Here is a 25913-nt window from a genome sequence, read left to right as displayed (position 1 = left end):
ATTTGGCTTGCGAGGCCTCTAAGAGAAGCAAATTTCATCCGATCCGGCTGAAATTTGGTACATGGTGTTAGTATATGGTCTCTAACAACCATGCAAAAATTGGTCCACATCGGTCCATAATTATATATAGCCCCCATATAAACGGACCCCCAAATTTGGCTTGCGAGGCCTCTAAGAGAAGCAAATTTCATCCGATCCGGCTGAAATTTGGTAAATGGTGTTAGTCTCTAACAACCATGCAAAAATTGGTCCACATCGGTCCATAATTATATATAGCCCCCATATAAACCGATCCCCCGATTTGGCTTGCAGAGCCTCTAAGAGAAACAATTTTCATCCGATCCGGCTGAAATTTGGTACATGGTGTTAGTATATGGTATCTAACAACCATGCAAAAATTGGTTCACATCGGTCCATAATTATATATAGCCCCCATATAAACCGATCCCCCGATTTGGCTTGCGGATCCTCTAAGAGAAGCAAATTTCATCCGATCCGGCTGAAATTTGGTACATGATGTTAGTATATGGTCTCTAACAACCATGCAAAAATTGGTTCACATCGGTCCATAATTATATATAGCCCCCATAAAAACCGACCACCAGATTGACCTCCGGAGTCCCCTTGGAAGAGTAAAATTCATCCGATTCGGTTGAAATTTGGTACGTGATGTTAGTATATGGTATCCAACAACCATGCAGGAATTGGTTCATATCAGTCCATAATTATATATAACACCCATATAAACCGATCCCCAGATTTGGCCTCCGGTGCCTTTTGGAGAAGCAAAATTCATCCGATCTGGTTGAAATTTGGTACGTGGTGGTAGTATACGATATTTAACAACAGTGCCAAAAGTGGTCCATATCAGTCCATAATCATATATAGCCCCCATATAAACCGATCCCGAGATTTGGTTTTGGGGCCTCTTGGTACGTTTAGAAGAAGTTTCTACGCAATCCATGGTGGAGGGTACATAAGCTTCGGCCTGGCCGAACTTACGGCCGTATATACTTGTTAGAATTTAAATTAATAAAATTTCATGTCTGACTAAAAATTCGTAACTATTATGATTTCAGAATGAACACTGGTTGCTGTTTCGCATGGTGTCATTTTTTCGTTGCCAGAGTAACATCGTGTGTTCTCCGTTTGACGCCATATGTGTGTTGATTCACTTTCATGAACGGATCAAATTGTAGAGGAAGCACGCTCAAAAACAAACCCAGCCAACTACATTCAAATCGATGATTTGAGTTTGGCAAAGGAAAAGAGATATGCTTGCAAATTTGTTTAGGCAGTAGCCGACTATCAAACCTTTTTTCGGTAGGTTCAAGTGTAGTTCACTTTGGGTTGAGTGAATTACCCGAATTTATTCTGATAATTGGTTGATAGTTTTGCTGCAAGTAGAGGATGCTGATGAGGAATGTGGTAATTCCGAAACAGCTGTACATCCAACCATCTTGCAGTCTATAGGGCTTTGCCCAAATAAATTTGGCAAGCGTACTTTTCCTCTGTTGATTAAGCTACACTTGTAGTTTAGTCAATGCATGGTTTTAAGCTGAGATCAAAAACAACAACATTGTAGATTAATAATAATAAAAATAATAATTTAGTTACATTTTTTAATAATAAAAATTGATATTTTAATAACAATGCCTGCTTAAACCAACAAATATTGGCAAACAATTTTGCAAATAAACAATATTTTTTTTGTGTAAAATTCTTCTTTATATCAATGATTTATCTTCCATGTATATTAATTGGTTATAATAAATTTCCGGCCCTATATATTCCCCTCAATTTTTATAGCATTTTAATGGCAATTATTGCCTACTCAGAAAGCGATATATTTTTTAACATTTATTTTACACAAAACAAATTTCTATGAATAATAAGAATTAATGGTGATAAAATATCATGCCTTGCTAGCTATACTAGCTCTTTGTATAATTTTCTCTTTCTCCCTTTTTCCATTAAGATTGACAATGTTTAAATTTCCAAATAATAACACTTCATAGGCAAGGAAGAAATTACGCATAAATATATCCTGAGTCATGATGCTCCCTGTAAAATATCATTTCCTTTCATATCCGCCTGTAAATATTACGCATAAAAGGACATATGTACGAAACTCATACTTGCATTCACATTCATAAAATATCCCTAAAAATGATGGCTCATTTCGAATTGTGTGTGTGTGTGTATACTTCATTGCTTATAAGCATGAAACTCATCAACATGTATGTGTATTTGTGGTGTAGTGATTGTGTGAATGTGTTAAATTGCATCCTGTATATATATCACACGTATTTTTCATTCATCCATATTTTTATCATAATTCATTATTTAAATGAATTCTCGACATTTGTTTTTTTGCGTTTTTGTTTGCGGTGTGAACTCACCAGTTATGCGGGGTTTGTAGGATTTTTGCTGGCAGTGTCCTTGCTCGCATTTTCCCATACACAAACACTAATATACTCATAAACGAATATGTATTAACGGCACTTTTTCCTCGAGCACACAATATAAATATTACATAATATAATTTACATAAATGACAGACAATTCAATTAATAATGCAACAAATTAGGTTATGGTTTTCAAAACTTTAAATGGTGTCATAAAATGCCCACTTTTTTCGCACTTTTTAAGTATTTACAAAACATGACCACACTTCAATAAATGTATGTATTGCCACACTTGTCATATGTGACATTGGGTCATATCGAAGACAAAGGTTTTGTTAAATTGTTGGGAGTTTAAAAATGAAGTATAAATGTTAGTACAAACAATAACGTAGCACATAACCATTTTTTTATAACTTGATGGGGGATTCCCATAGTTAAAGTTATAAAGGGGTTTCCAACAAGAGGTGTTATTCTGAATCTCATGGTAATTTCGTAGCTGTTACAATTGAAGCTTTTATTCTTCGACATTTGACAAGTAGAAATTACGTCATTAATAATTATGGAGCGATACACGATTCAAAAATTCATTAAATGATTAAAATTCTCTAAAAATATTGTGAAAGACCTCGGGAGACTCAAAAATCATTTTGACCAAGAGACCCATTTTTACCCCGCTGGCTACTTCAACAAATAACATTTTTTCATTTCGCCTAAAAGTTATTGTCGTAAGCCTCTACATCCACAAAGAGTGACTTGTTGATTCGGTTTATGGTCCAGCGAGCTCATTGGGCCTTACTTTTACGAAGAGCTGATTAATGATTCCTTATGGTCGGAATTGCATAGTATTGATCTGGAGAAGATTTACTTTTAACATGACAACGGAAATATATTTCAAACCTTGGTATTTCCAGAAGAGGTGTTCACAAATAGCCAGAGAGATCATGTGGTTTAAAAACTTGCAAACGTCACGTTTGGGACAGTTGATATTTAAGATCTACGTCACTAACCCAGAATCGATTCAAGACTTCGATGATAGAATTCGTGAGGATATCAAGGACATAGCACAACCCCTTGCAATTTGATTATGTACAATTTCATGAAATTTAAATGATAAATGATACGAATTCTATATTTGAGGTCTTGAACAGGGTTGCAATTTTGGTCCGATTGGACCAATATTGGTCCAACAAAATTTTAATTTTTAAATTTGGTCCGATGGTCGGACCAAATGGTATTTGGTTGATTTTGGTCTACTTTCGTCAAATCGGTATTTTTTCAAGATTTCCTATAGAAATAAAATTTTGATAACATTTTCTATAGAAATAAAATTTTGACAATATTTTCTATAGAAATAAAATTTTGCCAAAATTTTATACAGAAATAAACGTTAAAAAATTTTATATAGAAATTAAATTTTGCGATAACTTTCTATAGAAATAAAAGTTTGACAAATTTTCTATAGAAATAAAATATTGACAAAATTTTCTTTAGAAATAAAAATTTGTAAAAATTTAAACTTTTAAATTATATTAATTTAATTTGGAAAAATGGTCCGCGTGCACGAATTTTGGTCCAATTTTGGTAAAACGTTGGTCCAAAATAAAAATTCATTGTGGCAACGCTGGTGAATGAATCGACGCTGGGTTCTTGGGGTGGTCGTGGCCCCATTTGGTTTATATTTATTTCATTATAAATGGCATATCATCATCTCTTTTATGAAATGTATGCCAAAATAAACTCTTATGTCCATGTTCCCAAATCCACTTCCAGGTGAATGTGAATCAATTTTCGTGTCCTACAATCCACTTTCCCCGGAATTTTCGTGAAATCAATTCACAAAAGTCTTGGTGAAAGTTGAATTATGTCCAAGATGGGTGTATTTCCGGCTAAAAAAAGTACTCGCGTAAAAAATGTGAAATTTTGTATATTTAATATATGACAATATTTTCTATAGAAATAAAAATTTGTCAAAATTTTATACAGAAGTAAACGTAAAAAAAAAAATTGTATAGGAAGACAATTTTGTAAAAATTTTATATAGAAATTAAATTTTGCGATAACTTTCTATAGAAATAAAAGTTTAACAAATTTTCTATAGAAATAAAATATTGACAAAATTTTCTATAGAAATAAATAGAAATAAAAATTTGTAAAAATTTAAACTTTTAAATTTTATTAATTTAATTTGGAAAAATGGTCCGCTTGTACGAATTTTGGTCCAATTTGGTCCAAAAAAAAAACGTTGGTCCAAAATAAAAATTCATTGTGGCAACGCTGGTCTTGAATCGACGCTGGGTTCTTGGGGTGGTCGTGGCCCCATTTGGCTTATATTTATTTCATTATTAATGGCATACCATCATCTCTTTTATGAAAGGTATGCCAAAATAAACTCTTAATAAGGGAATTGCAGGATTTTTAAATTTCGACACAAAAGTGGTAAATTTTAATAAAAGTAAATTTTTTTAAGCTGTTAAAAATGTAGAGATAATATTTCATATTTTAAATTGAAAATTCGTAATTTTGAAATTCATGTTAACAAGAAAATTGTACTACATCCTATAGGCGACAATTATTAAAAAAAAATTATCAAAATTCTACTGAATCCTTTAGGAAATCAATTGAAGAAAAATTTAATAAATCTATTTAAATTTTTAAATACATTAAATTTTTTTTAAATAAAATTCTATATCACCTAGACGAGTTTTTGGGATCTCATTGTTCTTTTCATATCCATACATTTCCAGGGTGACCTTACTCGTAGGGACAAACAGACTATAGAATATAGAGGTGAAAAAATCTTCCCGAATGCCATATCTAATTTGATTTCGTTTACAACGTGTGATAGTTACAGATATTAAAATTGTCCATAGCGAAAATGATACCAATTGCTATAGCCTAGATGAAATATATACATCCTGAAAATACCATACATTACAATATAGTATATAGCTATAATGGCTTCATTATGGGCTTTTGATAATGACATCCAACTAACGAAAAATCATGATAACACTGACGTGATGGAGATGACATCCATATCACTAATGATATGTGTCATATAGGAAAACGGGTTTACAAAGTATTCAACCGTGTGCCAGAGACAGATGTGTTGTCGAAATTCAGACACACACACACATGTACCTTTATTTATACTTGGACATATACGAATGATGAGTACCTGTCCTCGAATATTCAAACCCCCATTAAGTGGAATTTGTATGGAAATGTGTATTCGTGTGGACATGTGTGACGTATAAGTATGGGTGTCAATATTTAATACATTCACTGCGTAAAACGATATTCACGCTTAAAACCTGGTCAGCCAGCATTTCTCAGCAACATATGTGTGCCTATATAATCTTGTTTTTCTATATGTGACCTAGGGATGTGCATTCAGGTTCGATTATATCAATAATTTAAATTAAAAAAATACGGAAAACCAAAGAAAGAAAAGATCCGAGAAGACTATTAGCGAACAACTCACAGTAGTTTAATTTAGCCAAATTTCAAGCTGTTATCTTTTTATTCTACCAGTAGAATAATTTCAATAATGGGAAGGGCGAAAGTCTCTAGGTCGACATAGATTTCCAGATGATCAATATTTCAAAGCGGTTAACAAATAATGGCAATGCTAGTATATCCATCTTCCTTCTGCATAAAATCTCCTTAAAAAATACTATTGGAGGTAAATTGTTACTTACTTTTAAATTGATTGTGTTTAGAGGAAAGGTTCTTATTAAGAAATATCGGTAGCAATTTTTTTAAGAAATGACGAAAAACCCGCGTACTAGGTAGTACTCATGAAAACCTGATATATGGAAACCAAAGACATTCCATAGATGTAAGTCAGTGCTCTGAAGCATACGGATTGTTGAGAATATTACACACACTAAAAAAGATTTCCCAATTCCAAAAATTTTGTCTTTACCCTATGGATTCCGATCCAAAAATCGGGGAATTGAAGTAAGACACACTTTGGGTTATACGTATTTGATACTAGGAAACAATTCTGAATTTATTTGTTTTTCTTGTTTTATTTTTTCATCCACTTTCAGAGCTCTTTAAACACGTGTTAAGGTGGGTATTAAGTTCGAGTTTAGCCGCTAAAATCGTCATTTTTTTCATGATTACTTTTCTTTAATAATCCATTTTAAGGAATACAAACTTTGTGAAAATTTGCTTTGGGCTTTTCCCCATCAAGTTATAAAAAAATTTGCAACAAATATGTATTATAATTTTATGCCTTTTTTCTTACTGATTTAGTTTTCACTTTAGCGATTTTAGCGGCTAAACTCGAACTTAGTACTCACCTTTAGCAACAATTTAAATTTCCAAATTCTCGACTCGACTTTCAATAGAAATTAAGCCGTTTCAATTAAAACCATCTTTAGAATATAGTGGTGAAAGATATCTCTTATATTTGAACGTTTTTAGCTTTGTAGTCAAGATAAAAAGGTCAACAAAATTAAAGAAGATTTCATTAATTTTTAAAAAATTGCTCAAAATTATTAAATCGAAGTTGTCCTTAGTCAAACAAAATTTTCTTTCATGTCAAGATATCCATTTTTAAATTGAAATAAGGACAAGAAAAAAAACTTTTGAAAAAGGAAAAAACATTATTTAACATTAGAGAAATGCGTCTTATATGCTAAGCAAACTTCGCATTCGAATTTTAAGAACAAGAAATCGTTGGCCTCACGACAATATTTTTTGCAGTGCTCATATGTTTTTACCTCAACAACATTCTCAGTTTTCGCTGGGATCATAGTGTAAGGTTAGGTTAGGTATAGTGGCAGCCCGAGATTTGAGGCTTACCTAGACTATTCAGTCCATTGTGATGCCACAGTGGTGAACTTCTCTCTTATCACTGAGTGCTGCCCGATTATATCTTTAGCTCAATGACAAGGAACCTCCTTTTTGTAGCCGAGTCCAAACGGCGTTCCACATTGCAGTGAAACTACTTCGAGAAGCTTTGAAACATGCAGAAATGTTACCAGCATTACTGAGAGGGCCTAATACACCGTTGAATATCACCGCCTTTTCGATTGAGTTTTTATGTCCTCAATCGACTGGAAAAGAATTTTCAGAGTGGCCTTTTCAATCTTAGGAATAGTTTTAAATCGTACGGAGCCAATACAGAGAATGTGGAACGATATTAGTTGGTGAAATGGTCATGAAAACCTGCTAAAGACATTGACAGGAAATTTAACTGAGTGTGAAACATGCGAAGTTTTACATTAAAAATTATTTAGTTTTTTTCCCAAAATGGTGTTTGTAATATTTCACATGGCATCTCTAGTTCAACCTTGTGACAAAGGAACGAGAATGACGAAAAGAAATGTCGCATAGTCATATAGACATGGATACATGAACACATGTATGGCTTTTATTTTATGGACATACTTTTTAGTTGACATTAAACGCAATGTGGATATGCACACATCTACCAACACCACCATACAAACTTGTACACAGGCCAGCATCAATGTTGCACTTGCGTACGTGCGTGCTGGTGCTCTAGGAACATTGATCCATACATACAGAGGGGATACGGGTGTGCGTATGTATGTGTTTATTTAATAATTCAATGCAACAGTACTGTAGGATCCTTGTGCGTACATCGTATCTGTAGCACGCTTGTCGTTGTTGGACAGAGTATGAGCTGTGCTTAAATATAAAAGAGTGAGTGTATTATAACAATTCTCCGTGTTGACAGTTTGTTATATGACTTAATACACGGCAAGGATATTTATGAGTTTGTATTATGGATATTTCCCTGTTAATTTCCGTTTCGCTTGAATCATTTTTGCTGCTGGAGCTGCTGTTTGATAGCTATCGATATATGCTCACTTGTCTGTCTATCTGTCTGTCCGTATGTCGTTTTGCTGCCTATCTTTAGGATGTATGTCCTTGTCACTGTTTTGCAATCACTGGTGGAGAATTTAGCAAATGAAATGGCTCTGCCATGGACCTGGCTTGAAAAAGCTTTGCCTGTGATAGCATCGTTGTTATGTAAACTATTGGCTGCCTAAGAGTCAAGTCGACATCGAACTGGCATGTCATTCAAAAGCATTTAATGAATTGACAGACATCGATGCTGACATGGCCCTTAAGGCCACCATCACCAATAACACAAGAGTTACAAAATGATTTTACACATTTTCCCCCCAAACAAACCATCATTGCTGGCAGAGATAAAAGGAAATTGTACTCTTTCCACTTGAGGCGAAATGCGTCAAACAGCAAATATGGGTTACATATCATGTCCACAATTTAGATTGAAATTTCATATAACTAGGATTACGAGAGGCCTATAATCAATGACATGCCTGATAAATTGTTTATTGTGAAACCAAAAAGGATTTAAAATAGACAGCAAGTAATGACAGGACAGACAAAGCCTTAAGAATATATTGATGATTGTTGAAGGCATGCCTTAATCCTGCTTGTAAGAAATTTATGCTGATAAGATTTCTTTTGTTAGAAAAGTATTTCAATAATTGAAACAAATTCTGAAGAACTTTTGAAAATCCATGTGACATTTTATTGGAAATATTTTTAAATGCTTTAAGCCAATGATCGAATGTTATGGACATAGGTGTGGGTAGAATATATGTGCTTGAATGTCCCATTCGACCATCTTATGTAGTGAGTAGTGAAGCCAAAAAATTGATTCAGCAATCAATTTTTTGGCCCAGTAAAAAAGCGTCGCCAAAAAGTGGTGCTAAATTGACGCAGAAGCGATGAATTTAAGATGTTCTTGATATAGGACGGATGTTCACCATTTCAACAGCCGTTGCACAGAATTTGCATCACATACTGTGATCCGAATTCAGTGTTTTGGATGTGAATTAAAAAGGTTTAGGATATTTTGCCAAATAAATAATTTTAATATTTTTTTATGCATTCTAACGCTTGTCTGATATGTTTAACTTAAAAAATTTTCAAAAATTCGCAATTTTTCTCGAAGGGATATTGCATTTTTTTCGACAAAATTTAAATAATTTGTTAATTTTTTGGTGACTAAAGGAAATTTCAGTCTACTTCGCTACTAAAGATGGATTCTATGTCATTAAGTTTTAATTTAGTTAATTTAAATATTCGTAACAACTATCTATTACGCAAAAACTGAAACGTTTTACCTCAAATATCTTCACAAATTCGCAATTTTTCTAGAATGGATTTGGCATTTTTTCGACAAAATTTAAAAATTTGAATGCAGATATTGTCGGTAAGGTAATCTTATCTTACATATCCATTGGTATCAATTTAGATGAATTGAAATTCCATGTAGAGGTGTGCGCGTGAGTGAAATTTCACTCACACTCACGCACATTCACGAAGTCAAATATTTATTCACGCACGCTCACGCTCGATACGTGTGGTAGCCAATCCCACTCACGCACGAACTACTTTTAAAGATTCACGTTCACGCACGATTCACGACAATTCACGTGACTCACGACAAATTCGCGAGACTCACGATATTTTCCAACCAGGAATGAGCAAAGGTAAGAGAAGTTCACCACTGTGGTATCACAATGGACTGAATAGTATAAGTGAGCCTGCTACATCGGGCTGCCACATAACCTAAACCTAAACCTAAGGTAACAAAAGTCATGAATAGAATATAGTTCAACAGCTAAATCGATTTCAGTTAACATACGAGTACGAGTAAGAATTCAATCTTGATTTTTTCGTCAGCGTGATTTTGCAGAAATTTTATTTACGAACCGATTTTATTACTCACGCACGACATATTTGTTTTAGTTCCATTCACGCACATTCACGAGAGTTGCTTCAGACTTCGAGTCACGCACACACCTCTAATTCCAATCGCTCAATGCACAAAATTCTTTTTTGTCTTCAATTACAAAGTTAATTGATCCAATTAATCCAATGATAGTATCACTAACTAACGTCAATTAAAAAATGAGTTGAGCCAATTAATTGATTTTTCTACTAATTGGAAAATTTGTAGAATCGATTAAAGTTTCAATTTATAGTTTTTAAATTTTAATTACAATTTTAATTGGATAATTTGGCCATATTATTTCCGTGTGCTGTGTGGTTATCGCATGTACAGTAAATGAGTTCTTGGAAAATGCCACATATCGATTTCCCCCAGGAGTTTCCTAAGACGGAATAGCAGTTTAATGAAAAACAGGGATATCAACCAGTATTTCACCATTTCCAAGCTGGCGTCATAGTGACAATCACTCTACTCCCTACACTTTTTGACGCACTGTCGGTATGGGGATACTCAATTACTGTAATATCGCCAAAATCTACTACAATTTGAGAAATTGTTTTTTGTTGGCCAAGAAGACTTTAGAATGTTCTAATGGCAGTTTTCAATCGTCTACAAATCTCTGATCCTCGTCCACCATAAAAAATTTAGAGTTATCAAATTACTTTCTAAAACAAATTCTTCTCTATTGATTACACATGAATGAGTGCACTTACTTCATGTTAAGCTGTAAAATATTCGAACATCTACCGATCGTAATCTTAATGGTGCAGTAACAAATGGGTAAGGAACTCAAATATGTATTCTTCCCTTAAAAAATATATATGGTAAAACTGATTATGTACAATAAATAGCAAGCATCAACCTGGCAAAAAGTCAAGTTCTGAAAAAGTTCATTTTCTACTTTTGCAACTATTGAAAATCTACTTTTAATGTCGTCCTTTTATGAATTGTCACAATAAAAAGAGCTCGATTGTGACCATTCGAGTCCATTAGTCGATTTGGCCCGATTTTCAAAAACAATAAAATAAAAGCCGCTTGGTCGACTTTGAAGCTTATATCGACTTCGACTTTTATATCCCGAGTAAGCAATATTCGTTGCCATAAGGTTGCTTTTCGATTTTAAACGTTACGAATTTACTCTCTAAATTGGTTGATAGTTTCGCTGCAAGTAGAGGATGTTGATGAGGAAATTGGTAATTCCGAAAAGGCCGTCCATCCAACCATCTTGCAGTCGAATGGGCTTTGTCCAAATAGTTTGAAAAACATACTTCTCCTCTGTTGGTTATGCTACGTACTCTTGTAGTTTTGCAGAAATGGACTAACAAGTCCATTCTGATATGACATTACACTTATCGTTTGGTCGAACTAAGATGAACCTATTAACCTTTTGTATACCAAACAGGCATGGTAATGACTGTGCTATACAGACTCTCCATACTACTCCAACTACCAGTAACATTCCGTATGGCTAAACATCCTCGACTTACTGGGACCTCAGAAGAGTTTAAATATTTCACATAAAGAACTCAGTTCTGAATCCCAATCAAATACAGAATTGTTGCCCTAATGTCAAATTACATTTATGTTGGTTATAAAATCCAATACTAAAAAGAGTTCAAAAAATATTTATACGAGTGAATAACTTGTGTTATTTACTTTTTTGTTTAAACCCATCAAACTGATAATTTTATTTATTTTATTCGTGATAGTTTTTTCACTTACCTGATCTGTAAAATTATCTGTGTGAAACATAACCTTTACATAACTCGTCTCACTTATAAAAGTTTGAGGCTGCTCTGCTTCTCCACAAAACATGCCAGGCTCGCGGCGGTTTGAAACATCCGTTTTGGCATTGCCATCCACAATCTATAGAAAAAGAAAAGATTTATCAAAATAGATGGATAAAATTGAAATTCATTACACGACTGCATAGAAAATTTTGAAAAAAAAAAACAAACAATAATGCCATGGAATATTTTTTCGCCCAAGTTCTTGTCACATCTCCTCATCATCACTAGAAAATATTATATAGGTTTATTTCTTCTCCCTCAAAATGTCTTCCAAGTTGGTCTTGTCAAATGTGTTTATTGAAAATACAATATATTGGCACTGCACTGAATGTTTTGCTAGGGTCGGAGGTAGGGCGACGTATGGGATTTAAGGAAAAATAAATATGAAGATGTCAACTGGAAGATGATTATTCCCATATGTCATCATTTATGCTGAGAGTGTAGTGCATAGGAGATAACACTGTAGCTTTCGTTAAAGGAAAAATCAAGCTAGTTTCTGGTATTGGCCAAGGAGGTAACAAAAGGAAAACAATAAACAAATAGCGAGGTAGGTATATACAGTTAGGGAATATATCAAAACCTATTGTTGGATAGTAAAATTTAAATAAAAAATTGATTTTTTCTACATATTGCCTTATGTGATTTAAAAATATTTTTAAATTGTTGTCCCATCTATCTTGACCCAATCCCCACCACTACTGCCTACTGTCATAAACATCTACATTTACGGTGTCATACCAAAGCTTTTTTTGGCATTTCCGTTTGCCACATTCTCCACCATACACACATACACACACTCCCTGGCAAATAAATATACGTGTGTATAAAGAAAATAATTTAGACTTTCTGTTGATTAGTATGGCATCCATATGCCTTTCTGGTACTCATGCCCATAAATAGTCGGATATCTGAAGATAAAAAATCTTTATTTTGTCAAGATTTTTGTTTAGAGAATGTGTATAGCCTGTAGGAGAAACTCGGAAAATCCATCTCGCTAAAGTATTACCATGGACTCAGGCGATGAGGGGATGAGGACGTTGGCAGAAAATATTTATGTCCATATATATGTATGGGATTGTGTGTGTTCGCTGTCAGTTTGAGCCAGTCGAGGTTGAATTAAGCAATAAATTTAATTTGATATCACAGTCCTTCGAGTTCCAGAATATGTGTGTGTATGTCTGCCTTAAAGAGTGTATGTCGGTGTGTACGTGCTTCCGTATAAATTCATGTGAGTGAATATCGATAGGCCCATAAGTAAGTGCGAAAGTGTGTGAATGTTCGTTTCTCCATATGATTGTGTTAATGCTTGTCTACCATAAATCACAATTCCCTTGAGCCTGAAAATGTTTCATATGTCTCTCGTATTCGAATGGATGGACATTAACAAATTATATCTAACGTTTGTAGATATCAAAGCTTACAACATTCGAATAGAAACTCCTACGTCGTCCCCTCTGCCTCCCCACCCACCAGAAGAGGATTTATGTGCGTATTTGTGGCTTGCATAATTTCATTTGGAATTCCAACATACCTGAAGGTATCCACCATCGCAATGGGTTGCATTGAGCAATGTTCCAACTTTGAATTTCTTAAATCGTAATCTCAATACAAAATCTCGAGGCGCTCCTTTTAAGGTACGAAAACGATACCAGCAGGTAAGTGGTCGACCAACATTAATGTGATTTACTTCCGGCGAACTGACATCCTCAAATATATCCACAGTTTTGTTGCATTGATCCTTGCTTATATCAGCAGAGCCGCCGCCTGAAAGAAGATAGAACAAAAAAGGAAATTTAGATATTTTTTGTAAAGAAATAAACAAAAATGATCTAAAAGTGGGCGGAACAAACAAAGTGCTACAGAATACAAAAAATAATTCTTTTCACCTAATTAAAAAAATAATTAGGCTCTGCTTTCTGTGAATAGCCAATGTTTGTCTCCTTTACATGAATTCTTGTGTGGATCAATTCTTATCGTCAAGAGATTCTATCCCATGCGTGCTTATATTAAACGATCTCTGAATCCACTTATACAGTCACAATAACCGTGAATCACTTATGTGGTTATGTGGCCGTCATCCCACTACCAACTGGTTAAAGTTTAGCTATATGAGAAAAAGCCTTCGAAGGTATTGGCTTTCTGTACTATAAACCCAAAATGATTCACTGACCCGATCTATCCATGACTGTCCATAACATTTTTCATTCCTTACGCTGAATATGAAGACGATCGAGAATTTTTCCTCTCAACATCACAAAAAGTCCAAGGAAACCTCTTTTTCCTCCAGCCCTCATTCACTCCTTATAGGCGAGTCGGAACTTCTCAATATGAGTAACTACTTTCAGTTCATAATGTAAGAAAGCTCTTAAGAACCGAAATTTGTGTAGAAAAAGTTAATTGTTAATGGAGTATTGGATAAAACTCTGTTACGACTCCTAAAGATTTCAATGGGTAATGTAAAATATGCAACACATTTTTTACCACTCAAAATCACTATTAGGAGAGCCACGACGATTTTATTTATCGTACGCGTAATTAAGAGATAGTCTGCAAATATTGCATGGACGTTTGCAATAGTCACAAAAATTGTCCCAAAGGTCACCTCTGATCACACTAGTGTCATACCTTGGACATGGCTTTAAAAAATATAACCTTTACTATTGAGCTTAACATAGATTCGTGCAGTGTACATTGTTTATAAAGAAGTTCACTATCTGTGGTATCGTATCTAATTCCTTTATCTATCGCATGCCATATGCCTTCAAGTGTGAATAAGGTAAAATGTTTTTCCTCAAATATTTATCTTTGAGGATAAAACAAAGTGCATTAAGCATTACTCAGTAGATACAGATGGCTGACGGTTTATGTAGAAAAAGTCATGTGTTTCCATTGTTGAAATAAATTTCTTGGTTAAACAATTCCTTTTTATGTGAGCAAAGAGAGGAAATCATCATATTTTAATCACATCACGATTACATGATGATACGCTTAGAGAAAAGATTGAAAACGAACGACGACGAGAACACTGTTAGCAAATTAAAATTATTTTAAACTTGGATAGCTACTGTGACCAAATGGGGGGCAAGTAATCTTGGGATCATGGCGGGATGCATCAGACAGTCATTATAGTATTATAGACTTACTGCTTGAATTTTAAATGTTCCTGAAAACAATATTAACTGAATTCTTTAAAGTTCATACTTGTTTAAGGGAAATATTCTTCATTCTTTTTTCAAAGTTTTTTTTGTATCATTAGACATTGTGGAATTATGTTTCCAAAATAAATGACAAGGATAGGTTAGGTGGCAGCCCGATGTAATAGGCTCACTTATACTATTCAGTCCATTGTGATACCACATTGGTGAACTTCTCTCTTATCACTGAGTGCTGCCCGATTCCATGTTAAGCTCAATGACAAGGGACCTCCTTTTTATAGCCGAGTACGAGCGGCGTTCCACATTGCAGTGAAACCACTTAGAGAAGCTTTGAAACCCTCAGAAATGTCACCAGCATTACTGAGGTGGGATAAGCCACCGCTGAAAAACTTTTTGGTGTTCGGTCGAAGCAGGAATCGAACCCACGACCTTGTGTATGCAAGGCAGGCATGCTAACCATTGCACCACGGTGGCTCCCAAAATAAATGACAAATAATCTTGGTATTAAATATATTTTTTTCATTGTAATATTTTGCCCTTTGCACATGTTAGCACGAAAAAAATATTACATCTCTGCATGTACACACAACTTTATTTGTGAAGCTTTTGCAATAATGGTGAATTAAAAAAAAATATGCCTGTAGAATTTGATGACTACTTCATATCCTAATGTTATGCTAACAAATGACGAAAAGAGAAGCAACAGTAGTAGTAGAGGCAGTGGCAGTAGTCATATGAGTTGAAATATCCAGCATCATAGAGACATCATCAACTATTCTAATAGTGTACTAAAATGAAACAAAAAGAGATTTTTTTACCCATTGTACTACCACCGTCAATATCTTTGCAGGATGTTCCATGTCAGCGACAATGACAATAGCTGATTATAATTTTTTTTTTGAGCTACGTTGAATTGTTTGATTCTGGCATTTAGGTAACGTCAAACCCTGATACCCACCCATATTCCCCTATACATCCGGGTCTTTTGTTACCCTACAGGCTGGCCTGATTTCAAGGGGTAGGAGATTCTTTTTAGCGTTTATGTTCCATCTACACCCTCAGAAACAGACAGACATTTTTGTCACAAAACGAAATAAATGCCTTTGAAGCAACCAACGGCCCTGCGGCTACAGCCCACTGAAAAAAAGAATCTCTTGGTTATGGCCAACACTAATGTTGCCTCTGAAGATATGGATGTGCCGGCAGGAGGTAGAAATGTGACGAAGCCAGTGGGCGGAGAGGAAAAAAAGATGACGAAAATGTTGTTTTTTTAGCAAACCAATTGTTTGGCATAAAGATTTTTCATTTCTCTGCAAGAGTGACATACAAACACACTTGCTTGTTTCCAAAGAATCATGCAGTCTGTCCGTCCATCCTCCCTTCATTCATGATGGACTTCATTGTCCTTAATTTATTTTTGTGGTATTCTCGGAGTTTGCCTTTCAAAGACATACGTCTCCACCGGCACACTGGCATACATCCATTGAAATGTTGGTTTTTTTTCTAGAATTTCTTCATAGTCAGCCACAACTTTATTCCTTGGAAGTTCTTCTCCATTCTATGATATCGGTATGGTATGAAAGGAACAAAAGGAACATTGTGCTGAATTTGTAATTCACGGTACCGCCTTTATTACAGACCAGAGAGAAGTCTACAAAAACATGGCAAAAGTTTTTTTGTCCTTCAAAGGCATCTCCAAAATGGAAAACTTCGTTTTTTACTGATATTCTGTACTGCCTTGTTTTCGCTATTTTAGGACATTACATGATGGGCATAGAGGCCAAGAAAAAAAATGAGGAAAAAATTACAGAGTAGAAATCATCACCAACACGAAGAGCAAAACAAAACCAAACGCGAAATCCAGACTTCAACACAATTTGAAGATAATATGACATCGCGTGTATTTTATTCACACTTTGGTAGCATTTGATGGCTGGCCGCTCCACAACTACTGTATGAAAGTTGAGGAAAAAGGGTGTTGGGCTATGGCATGATATACACTGCGACTGTTAGGGCGGACTCGATTTAAATATTAGATCCAATATTGTGAACTAGCTTATTATCCTTTCCCAGGTTTTATCTATTGTTAAGCCTATATCACGCAATGGAGTCCTGAGCTCTATTACTGACGGGAATAACAGACTACTGGCAACATCGTAGACGGACTTAGCCATTAAAACAAAGTTGTATATTCTAAACTAAATAGCACCAATTTCATCCAAATATAAAGATTATTTACTCATAGGGGTGGTTCTACACTCTATGCCCTATGGTTAGAAACACGATGACTTTATTTTGAAGAACCAGTCTTGATTTTCGTTTGCGAATATTAATGGAAAAAAGGAAATTTTTCCTTACACCCTTATTTTAATTTACTCCTAATCAATAGTATGATATTCTTTTAATGTATAGCATCCCAATTCCTTATAAAAAATGCACTGAAGTATCAAAACTATTATTGAAGTTGGGTTACAATTTCTTAGCATCCTGGTGACATTTATTAGATTTTGTCGTTGTTGTATTTAGCGGCTTGGAGGAGCTGATGTGATAATCCTTTGGTTCATATTGCCTTCGCTCCGGCTTCATAGCAGTCGCTTATGAAGCCGGAGTCGTGTTTTTTTATTTATGAATGGAAATCCGAACGGTTGTAAGATGTATCTGCAGACATTTGAACAAGTGATGAATTCCATAATGAACAAGGGTAAATTATTTTGCCAGTGCCATCCCAGCCGGGAATCGAAACCGGCACCTTCTTCATATAAGACTAACGCACTTCAACTGTGCTACCGAAGGCCTCACATTGTTTAGTATCTAAAGCCATGGTAATCATTGTTATGTAAACAAATAGGAAAAGTTCTTGTGTATTTCTCATTTTCTAAACCGTCTGTAAGAAAGTTTCGGTATTGCTTCTATCTTTTCTCCGTGGAGAAGTGTTCTATACACACAAAAAAAAATTTTTCTGATTCAATCACGAAATTAATTGATCCAATTAATTTTTTAATTGAAATGTCTTCAATCACGAAAATGATAGTATCAATCACAATTTTAATTGGGCATAGAAAAAATTCTTGATTAAAAAATTAATTGATTTCATTGCCATATTTCAATTAATTTTTTAATTGATTCAATTAAAAATTTAATTGATGTTGATTGCAAAACTCAATTAATTTATTAATTAAAAAAAGGTAACTATTTTCAATTAAATTCTGAATTGGCTTAGAATTTTTATTTGGATTAACAATTAATCGTTTGAAAAAAAAAATTAATTATAAATTTAAAAAAATGTTCATCTTCGTCATAAACTGACTTAGTCTTCCGAATTTGATTAAAAGTTAATTGTATCAATTAACTTTTTAATTAAAAATTTTAAAATTTTCAATCATTGACTTAATTAACTTAATGTTTCTATATTGATTAAAAAGTTAATTGTACCAATTAATTTATTAATTGAAAAAATTTCAAATTCAATTAACTTTTTAATTGGAAATATTTTGGTGATATTTTTTTCTGTGTAATATTGATATGTAACAATTTATTCTTGGCTAAAATAATATTTAGTCAGAATTCCATTCTCGGTATGGAAAATCATCCACTTTAATAAATCATGTAACCAAGACTCCAAATAATTTTATTGCCCAGATCATTATTCACATTTATGCTGTTTTACATTCAAATAAGACAATCTCAGTTCACTTACAATTACTTTACCTTCCTATTATGCGAAGTTTCCTATTCTCGAAAAATTCCAACAACTGTTTAAAATTCACAATGCAAAAGAATAGATTTAAATGATTGTTTTTCATCAACTCTTCACTAGGGATTTTCGTAGAAATATTTTTGGTACTTCAGAATACAAAAAGAAAAAAATTATAAAAATATTCAATGACTTGTACAAGTTCTTGTGCTCAATCTGAAGTTGTTATTCAGTTCTATGGAATAATTGCTCTCCCCCTTTTGCCGTTGGTAGGTATTTTACATTTCATCAGTTGGTAGGAATAAGTTTCAAGGAATATTATTTTTCGTGGCCATCATAAAGCCACTCTTTCAGAAAGTAAAGGTCTCAATCTCACTCTCTTAACACACACTGAAACTAGGGGTGTTATGATGTAGTCAGATCTCTTCTCATCTCAATGTTCTCTTTGCTTACAATCATAGACCGGAAACGTGACAGCCATGTTTTATTATTACGTTTTTGGTGGATAAGTCTTTTCAGCTCCAACCACTACTGTTGTTATGGTAACTTTGGTATTTGCATTCAGCGTTTCTTTGTTGGTCTTTATTAGTGCTGCTGATTTACTAAGGCAGCAATTTTCCTTGTCTCCGCTTTTATTTTAGCAAGAAAGGCGGTTACAAAAACATTTTCATGATTTGTTTCATGATTATAAATTCTCTTATTATTCACTTTGCATAGGAATTGCTTTATATGCGAAATAAAGTCAGTACATGAAATCCAAACTTCAAGCTGTACTCGCACACACACACACAGGCGCATGGTTAACGAATAAACTCATGCATGGTAAATAACAAAAAGTTCCTTGATTCACATGGCAATATGTGTGTGTATATGTGCGCTGTTTGAAGAATTATTAATTTCTGAGAAATTTCATTGATGTAAATATGCTGAAGAAAATAATAACAATAATCACAATCATTTATTATTCGACGTTCATCATTCATCACAGCCTGAATAGCAATCATAAATATTTTTGTCTTCTAATTTGATTGACAATTCAACATGATTGCGGTATGAGAACTTGAACAATTTCTGCATCGTCTTTAAAGCAATTGCGAAAAAAAATCTTTTTTTTTTTTTTTGGAAAACTGAATTATTGTTGATATACATTATTCGTATTGAATAACATAAAGAAAATGTCCACGAAAAGATGAAATAAAGTCTGTACAAATTCAACAATAATCGTTGGAATCTACAACGATTAAAATGCAAACTCTGACTGATACTAGTAAAAGAAAATAATAAATTTCTTAAAATAAGTAAAATAATTAGTAGATTTCACAAAAATAAGTAAATAGTTAGCGACAAATTCAAGAAAATTTCTTAGGCTAATTACTGTTTTTTTTTTCACTTGCTAAAGAAAATTTCGTAGCTTGAAGGAAGAAATTGGAGTTCAAAATTGCAAGAATGTCTTTATTGCACCACGGTGGCTCCCGTGGTTAACATTCCCGCCTTGCATACATAAGGTCGTGGGTTCGATTCCTGCTTCGACCGAACATCAAAAAGTTTTTCAGCGGTGGATTATCCCACCTCAGTAATGCTGGTGACATTTCTAAGGGTTTCAAAGCTTCTCTAAGTGGTTTCACTGCAATGTGGAACGCCGTTCGGACTCGGCCATAAAAAGGAGGTCCCTTGTCATTGAGCTTAACATGGAATCGGGCAGCACTCAGTGATAAGAGAGAAGTTCACCACTGTGGTATCACAATGGACTGAATAGTCTAAGTGAGCCTGATACATCGGGCTGCCACCTCACCTAGAGCCATACAAAGTTCAGGATGGGCACATTATTGGTAAAATTTTAAGAAATTCTGAACTATTTTTTGAGAGACAGGAATTTAGTTAATCTGTATGCTTTATTTGCATATAATTTTTTCCACTTTTTTAGTTCATTTAACTAATGCATGAAAAAATATTTAAGTAATGTAAAATTTGTCAAAACTTAATAATTCCGTGAACTTCTTCACTTTTTTTAGTGTGTCTATAGTTTACGAATCGTTCTACAAACGAAAAACACTTGCAAATTATTTAATTTTATTATCAAAATGCGTGCTCTGTTAAGAAAGTTCATCACGAGCTTTTTATCGACAAATTGTGTTCAGCGACGAAGCTAATTTATAGCTCAATGGGCACATAAATAAGCAGAATTGTCGATTTTGGAGTAAAGATCACCCAGAAGTAGAGGTGTGCGCGTGACACGAAACTGTCGTGACACGCGTGAATCACGTGACTCGTGAACAATATCTGAAGAAACTTTCGTGAATGTGCGTGAATGGGACTAAAAATAATATGTCGTGCGTGAGAAATAAAATCGGTTCGTGAATGTGCGTGAATAAAATTTCTGCAAAATCACGCTCACGAAAGAAATCAAGATTCAATTCTTTCTGATACGATAACTGAATTCTATTTAGCTGTCGAACTATCTCCTATTTATTAATTTTGTTACCTTTCCTCTTTCCCGGTTGGAAAATGTCGTGAGTCTCTGGAATTTCGTATTCATGCAATCAATTCCGGGACATTGTTCTGCACTGTTTTTGATTGCCTTCTTGGATTTTAATGTATAATGCTAATGGTCCCATAGATATTCGATTTCGTCATCCATTTTCGTTCCACTTATTACTTTAGAATAAGCATTAGTTTATAAGTTTGTATTTTTATTTTTTAAGGATTTTTATATTAATTGTGCCTATATATATTAAACTGCGTAATCAATTAGGCCGAATACGGCTCACAGGTTCTTGAATGAACAAATAAATGAAATGAAATGAATTTGTCGTGAGTCTCGTGAATTTGTCGTGAGTCACGTTAATTGTCGTGAATCGTGCGTGAGCGTGAGTCTTCAAAAGTAGTTCGTGCGTGAGCGTGCGTGAGTACCGGTTTACATTTCGTGAACGTGCGTGAGTGTGAGTGGCTACCAAACATATCGAGCGTGAGCGTGCGTGACCAAACATTTTACTTCGTGAATGTGCGTGAGTGTGAATGAAATTTCACTCACGCGCACACCTCTACCCAGAAGTATTATAAAAGCACTGTACGCGTAACAAATGAGTTATTGAGAAGCGAGTTCGATGAACATTTTTCTTCACGTTCGGGGAGAGTCAATAGGCAGATAATACAGATCAATCCCGCTTCAAATGAAATGTTGCAAAGTGTATGAATTTTTTCTGAATTTTGTGTTTTTTGTTATGAAAAATTTTCCTCTAGCCCTTAAAAAATTACCCTTTATATCTTATAATATACGATTTCGATATGTGATATAGGTTCCATATAAAATAATTCAATTGGGGACTATTAAATAATGGTACAAACACATTTTGCTTCAAGCATATATATTTTCAGGATTGGTCCAAACAAAATATTGTTTGTATTGTTCAAACATGTTATGTTTCACCTTAGGGCATACACTCGTAGTAAAAAATTTTAATTAAATTTTCGTTGTGTGGATATATTTTTAAGGCGCCAATTGGTTACTTCCATTATTTTACTTGCAGCATACTCTTTAGGTCTCTCTTTCTAAACACATATATGTTTATAGGCTATTTCCAAATTAATATATGTTTGCATATAAGCATATTGTATTTATTTCTAACATATTAACATATATGTCCCATGCTAGTTTATGAACATTATATGTTTGCACTTAAAAATATTGTGTCAAAAAATTTGAGTTCCAACACATATAATTTTTACACCCAAACATATGAAAAACAGTCTTTTTCGTCCGTGTATATAAAGGGTACATCCAGAGAAGAAATATGATCACCTTAAATATGTTTCAGGAGCAAAATGTTATTTTTGGATTTTTGGGAATATTTAGCATGTTTGACCAAAATGAGTATCAAACTTTCTTCCAGGACTATTTTCGAAGTATCTGAAAACCATTTTTGGAAAATTTTTGTTAAAAAGGTTTGCCAGCTTGACTATTGCGAAGAATTCTTGTTTGATTTCTGTCATATATTTGCTCAGTGTGACCCTACTGCTGGCATTAGATTTATGGTTTAACTAACAATTCAACTATATTCCCTATCCATTTTGCCCCAAAAACTTTCACACATTACGAGAACACTATAATAAATGGTCCCTGGTATAAATCCTAATAATTTTTGCTGTTTTATGCTTAGGGCAGTTGCCAAACTAATTAACGATTCGATTCTATGCTGTGGTTGTTTTAATTAAAAGGCACGTGTTTTGACCTTTCCTCGAGGGGGAAAGAAAACCTAAACTTCCTGCCTAATAGTAGGTGGTATGTCGTTAAAATCCAAGTCAACTGTTCTCGTTGTTGTTAACATTAAGTCATTAATTACGAGACTTTCATTATAATCAGCCATGACAAATGTACTTTTGGTAACAACGATACGAACGACGAAACTTAAATTTCTTATCACATTTTCATAAGGCGAACTTTTCAAAAACATTTGTCTTTATTTCTAAATCCCAATTGAAATAATGAATGAACCAAAGAAAGGGCCCACTGAAATATACTGGGCCATTGCCATTTTCATGGCCTCCATTAAGGACAATAATAAAAACAAAATGAACGTCGCAGAACACTGCAAATGAAGAAAACAGGCATTATTTTCAACACGACTGATTATGAAAAATGTGACATCGAAAGATTAATAACAATTCAAATACATTTACGAACACACAATTTTAGAGGCTTTTGCACATATAAACCCATAACAAAAATGAGCTTTCACCGCACACTAATACACACGCTCACACACACATAAACAATAACACAGGGCAATATCTTTTCACGCGCACACACACACATATATATTCTTAATGTGGTGTTACCAAAAAAGATAAAAGGCGGGTATTAAAGTCTTCAAAGCGAAAGATACACGAATCCTTGGATTTAGATACGAAGGTCACAACAAAAGTAAAGTGACCTGCCATTTAAAAATAATCGCAAAATTGTTTGTTTCCTGGTCAATCAACAATTTCCTTTTACAGCGGAAAGGCAAGGCAGATATTCCAACAATATCCACATATAACAAGAGGATATTCATTTTTATCAAAAAGAATGATTGGGGTAGAAGGTAATCTGAAGAACGGAAATTGGACACAGAATTTCTTTAGATTATTTTCTTTAGAGAATGTAAAATTATTATATCAATTAAAAATAATATTTTTAATTTAATTTAACTTAAATTTAAATTTATATAGTTTTTATTTTATTTACCTATTGCCATACTCTTATTTAATTTCACTTTTCAATTCATTTTATGTACACAGAAAAAATATCACCAAATTATTTCCAATTAAAAAGTTAATTGAAGTTGAAAATTTTTTCAATCAATAAATTAATTAATACAAATAAATTTATAATCAAGATAGAAACATTAAGTTAATTAAGTCAATGATTGAAAATTTTAAAATTTTTTAATTAAAAATTAATTAACACAATTAACTTTTTAATCAAATTTGGAAGACTAAATCAGTTAAAACAAGTATATACGGCCGTAAGTTCGGCCAGGCCGAATCTTATGTACCCTCCACCATGGATTGCGTAGGAACGTCTACTAAAGGCTGTCATCCACAATCGAATTACTTGGGTTGCGATAACACTTGCCGATGGCAAGGTATCGTAAAACTTTTTAACACTGTCTTCTAAATTGTAAGTTAGTCCATAAGGGGTATATATTAAACAAAAAAAGGCCGATTAAATACGTATATAATTCAGTTTGACAAAATTTTCTATAGAAATAAAATTTTGACAAAATTTTCTATAGAAATAGAAACTTGACAAAATTTTCTATAGAAATAAAATGTTGACAAAATTTTCTATGGAAGTAAAATGTTGACAAAATTTTCTATAGCAATAAAATTTTGACAAAATTTTCTATAGAAATAAAATGTTGAAAAAAATTTTCTATAGAAATAAATTGTTGACAAAATGTTCTATAGAAATAAAATGTTGACAAAATTTTCTACAGAAATAAATTTTTTACAAAATTTTCTATAGAAATAAAATTTTGACAAAATTTTCTATGGAAATAAAATGTTGGCAAACATTGCTATAGAAATAAACTTTTTACAAAACTTTCTATAGAAATGAAATTTTGACAAAACTTTCTATAGTAATAAAATTTGACAATTTTTACATGGCTGTTAGAGGCCATATACTAACGAAATGTACCAAATTTGAACCGCATCGGATGACTTTTGCTCCTCCAAGAGGCTCCGGAGGTCAAATCTGGGGATCGGTTTATATGGGAGCTATATATAATTATGGACCAATTTTTGCATGCTTGTTAGAGACCGTATACTAACATCAGGTACCCAATTTCAAACGGATCGGATGAATTTTGCCCCTCCAAGAGGCTCCGGAGGTCAAATCTGGGGATCGGTTTATATGGGAGCTATATATAATTATGGACCGATATGGACGAATTTTTGCATGGTTGTTAGAGACCATATACTAACACCACGTACTAAATTTCAATTGGATCGGATGAATTTTGCTCATCCAAGAGGCTCCAGAGTTCAAATCTGGGGATCGGTTTATATGGGAGCTATATATAATTATGGACCGATATGGACCAATTTTTGCATGCTTGTTAGAGACCGTATACTAACATCAGGTACCCAATTTCAAATGGATCGGATGAATTTTGCCCCTCCAAGAGCCTCCGGAGGTCAAATCTGGGGATCGGTTTATATGGGAGCTATATATAATTATGGACCGATATGGACAAGTTTTTGCATGGTTGTTAGAGACCATATACTAACACCACGTACCAAATTTCAATCGGGTAGGATGAAGTTTGCTCCTCCAAGAGGCTCCGGAGGTCAAATCTGGGGATCGGTTTATATGGGAGCTATATATATTTATGGACCGATATGGACCAATTTTTGCATGGTTGTTAGAGACCGTATACTAACATCAGGTACCAAATTTCAACCGGATCGGATGAATTTTGCCCCTCCAAGAGGCTCCGGAGGTCAAATCTGGGGATCGGTTTATATGGGGGCTATATATAATTATGGACCGATATGGACCAATTTTTGCATGGTTGTTAGAGACCGTATACTTAGACCACGTACCAAATTTCAACCGGATCGGATGAA

At 33.9% G+C, this 25913-nt stretch overlaps 1 protein-coding gene across 1 annotated transcript in view; it reads right to left on the bottom strand.

Moving 5' to 3' along the window:
- Positions 1-25913, bottom strand: part of LOC142237917 (uncharacterized) — a 222785-nt gene that overhangs the window by 49856 nt on the left and 147016 nt on the right. The window contains exons 3-4 of the mRNA XM_075309374.1: positions 13483-13715; positions 11884-12027 (exon numbers count right to left, since the gene is read on the bottom strand). Of these exons, the coding sequence (XP_075165489.1) occupies positions 11884-12027; positions 13483-13715 (377 nt within the window). The remainder of the gene's footprint in view (positions 1-11883; positions 12028-13482; positions 13716-25913) is intronic.

Source organism: Haematobia irritans, chromosome 5 (assembly GCF_050003625.1).
Source record: "Haematobia irritans isolate KBUSLIRL chromosome 5, ASM5000362v1, whole genome shotgun sequence".
Classification (NCBI taxonomy): domain Eukaryota; kingdom Metazoa; phylum Arthropoda; class Insecta; order Diptera; family Muscidae; genus Haematobia; species Haematobia irritans.
Note: the sequence above shows the minus strand (reverse complement) of the source record. Positions and strands in the feature narration are given on the sequence as shown.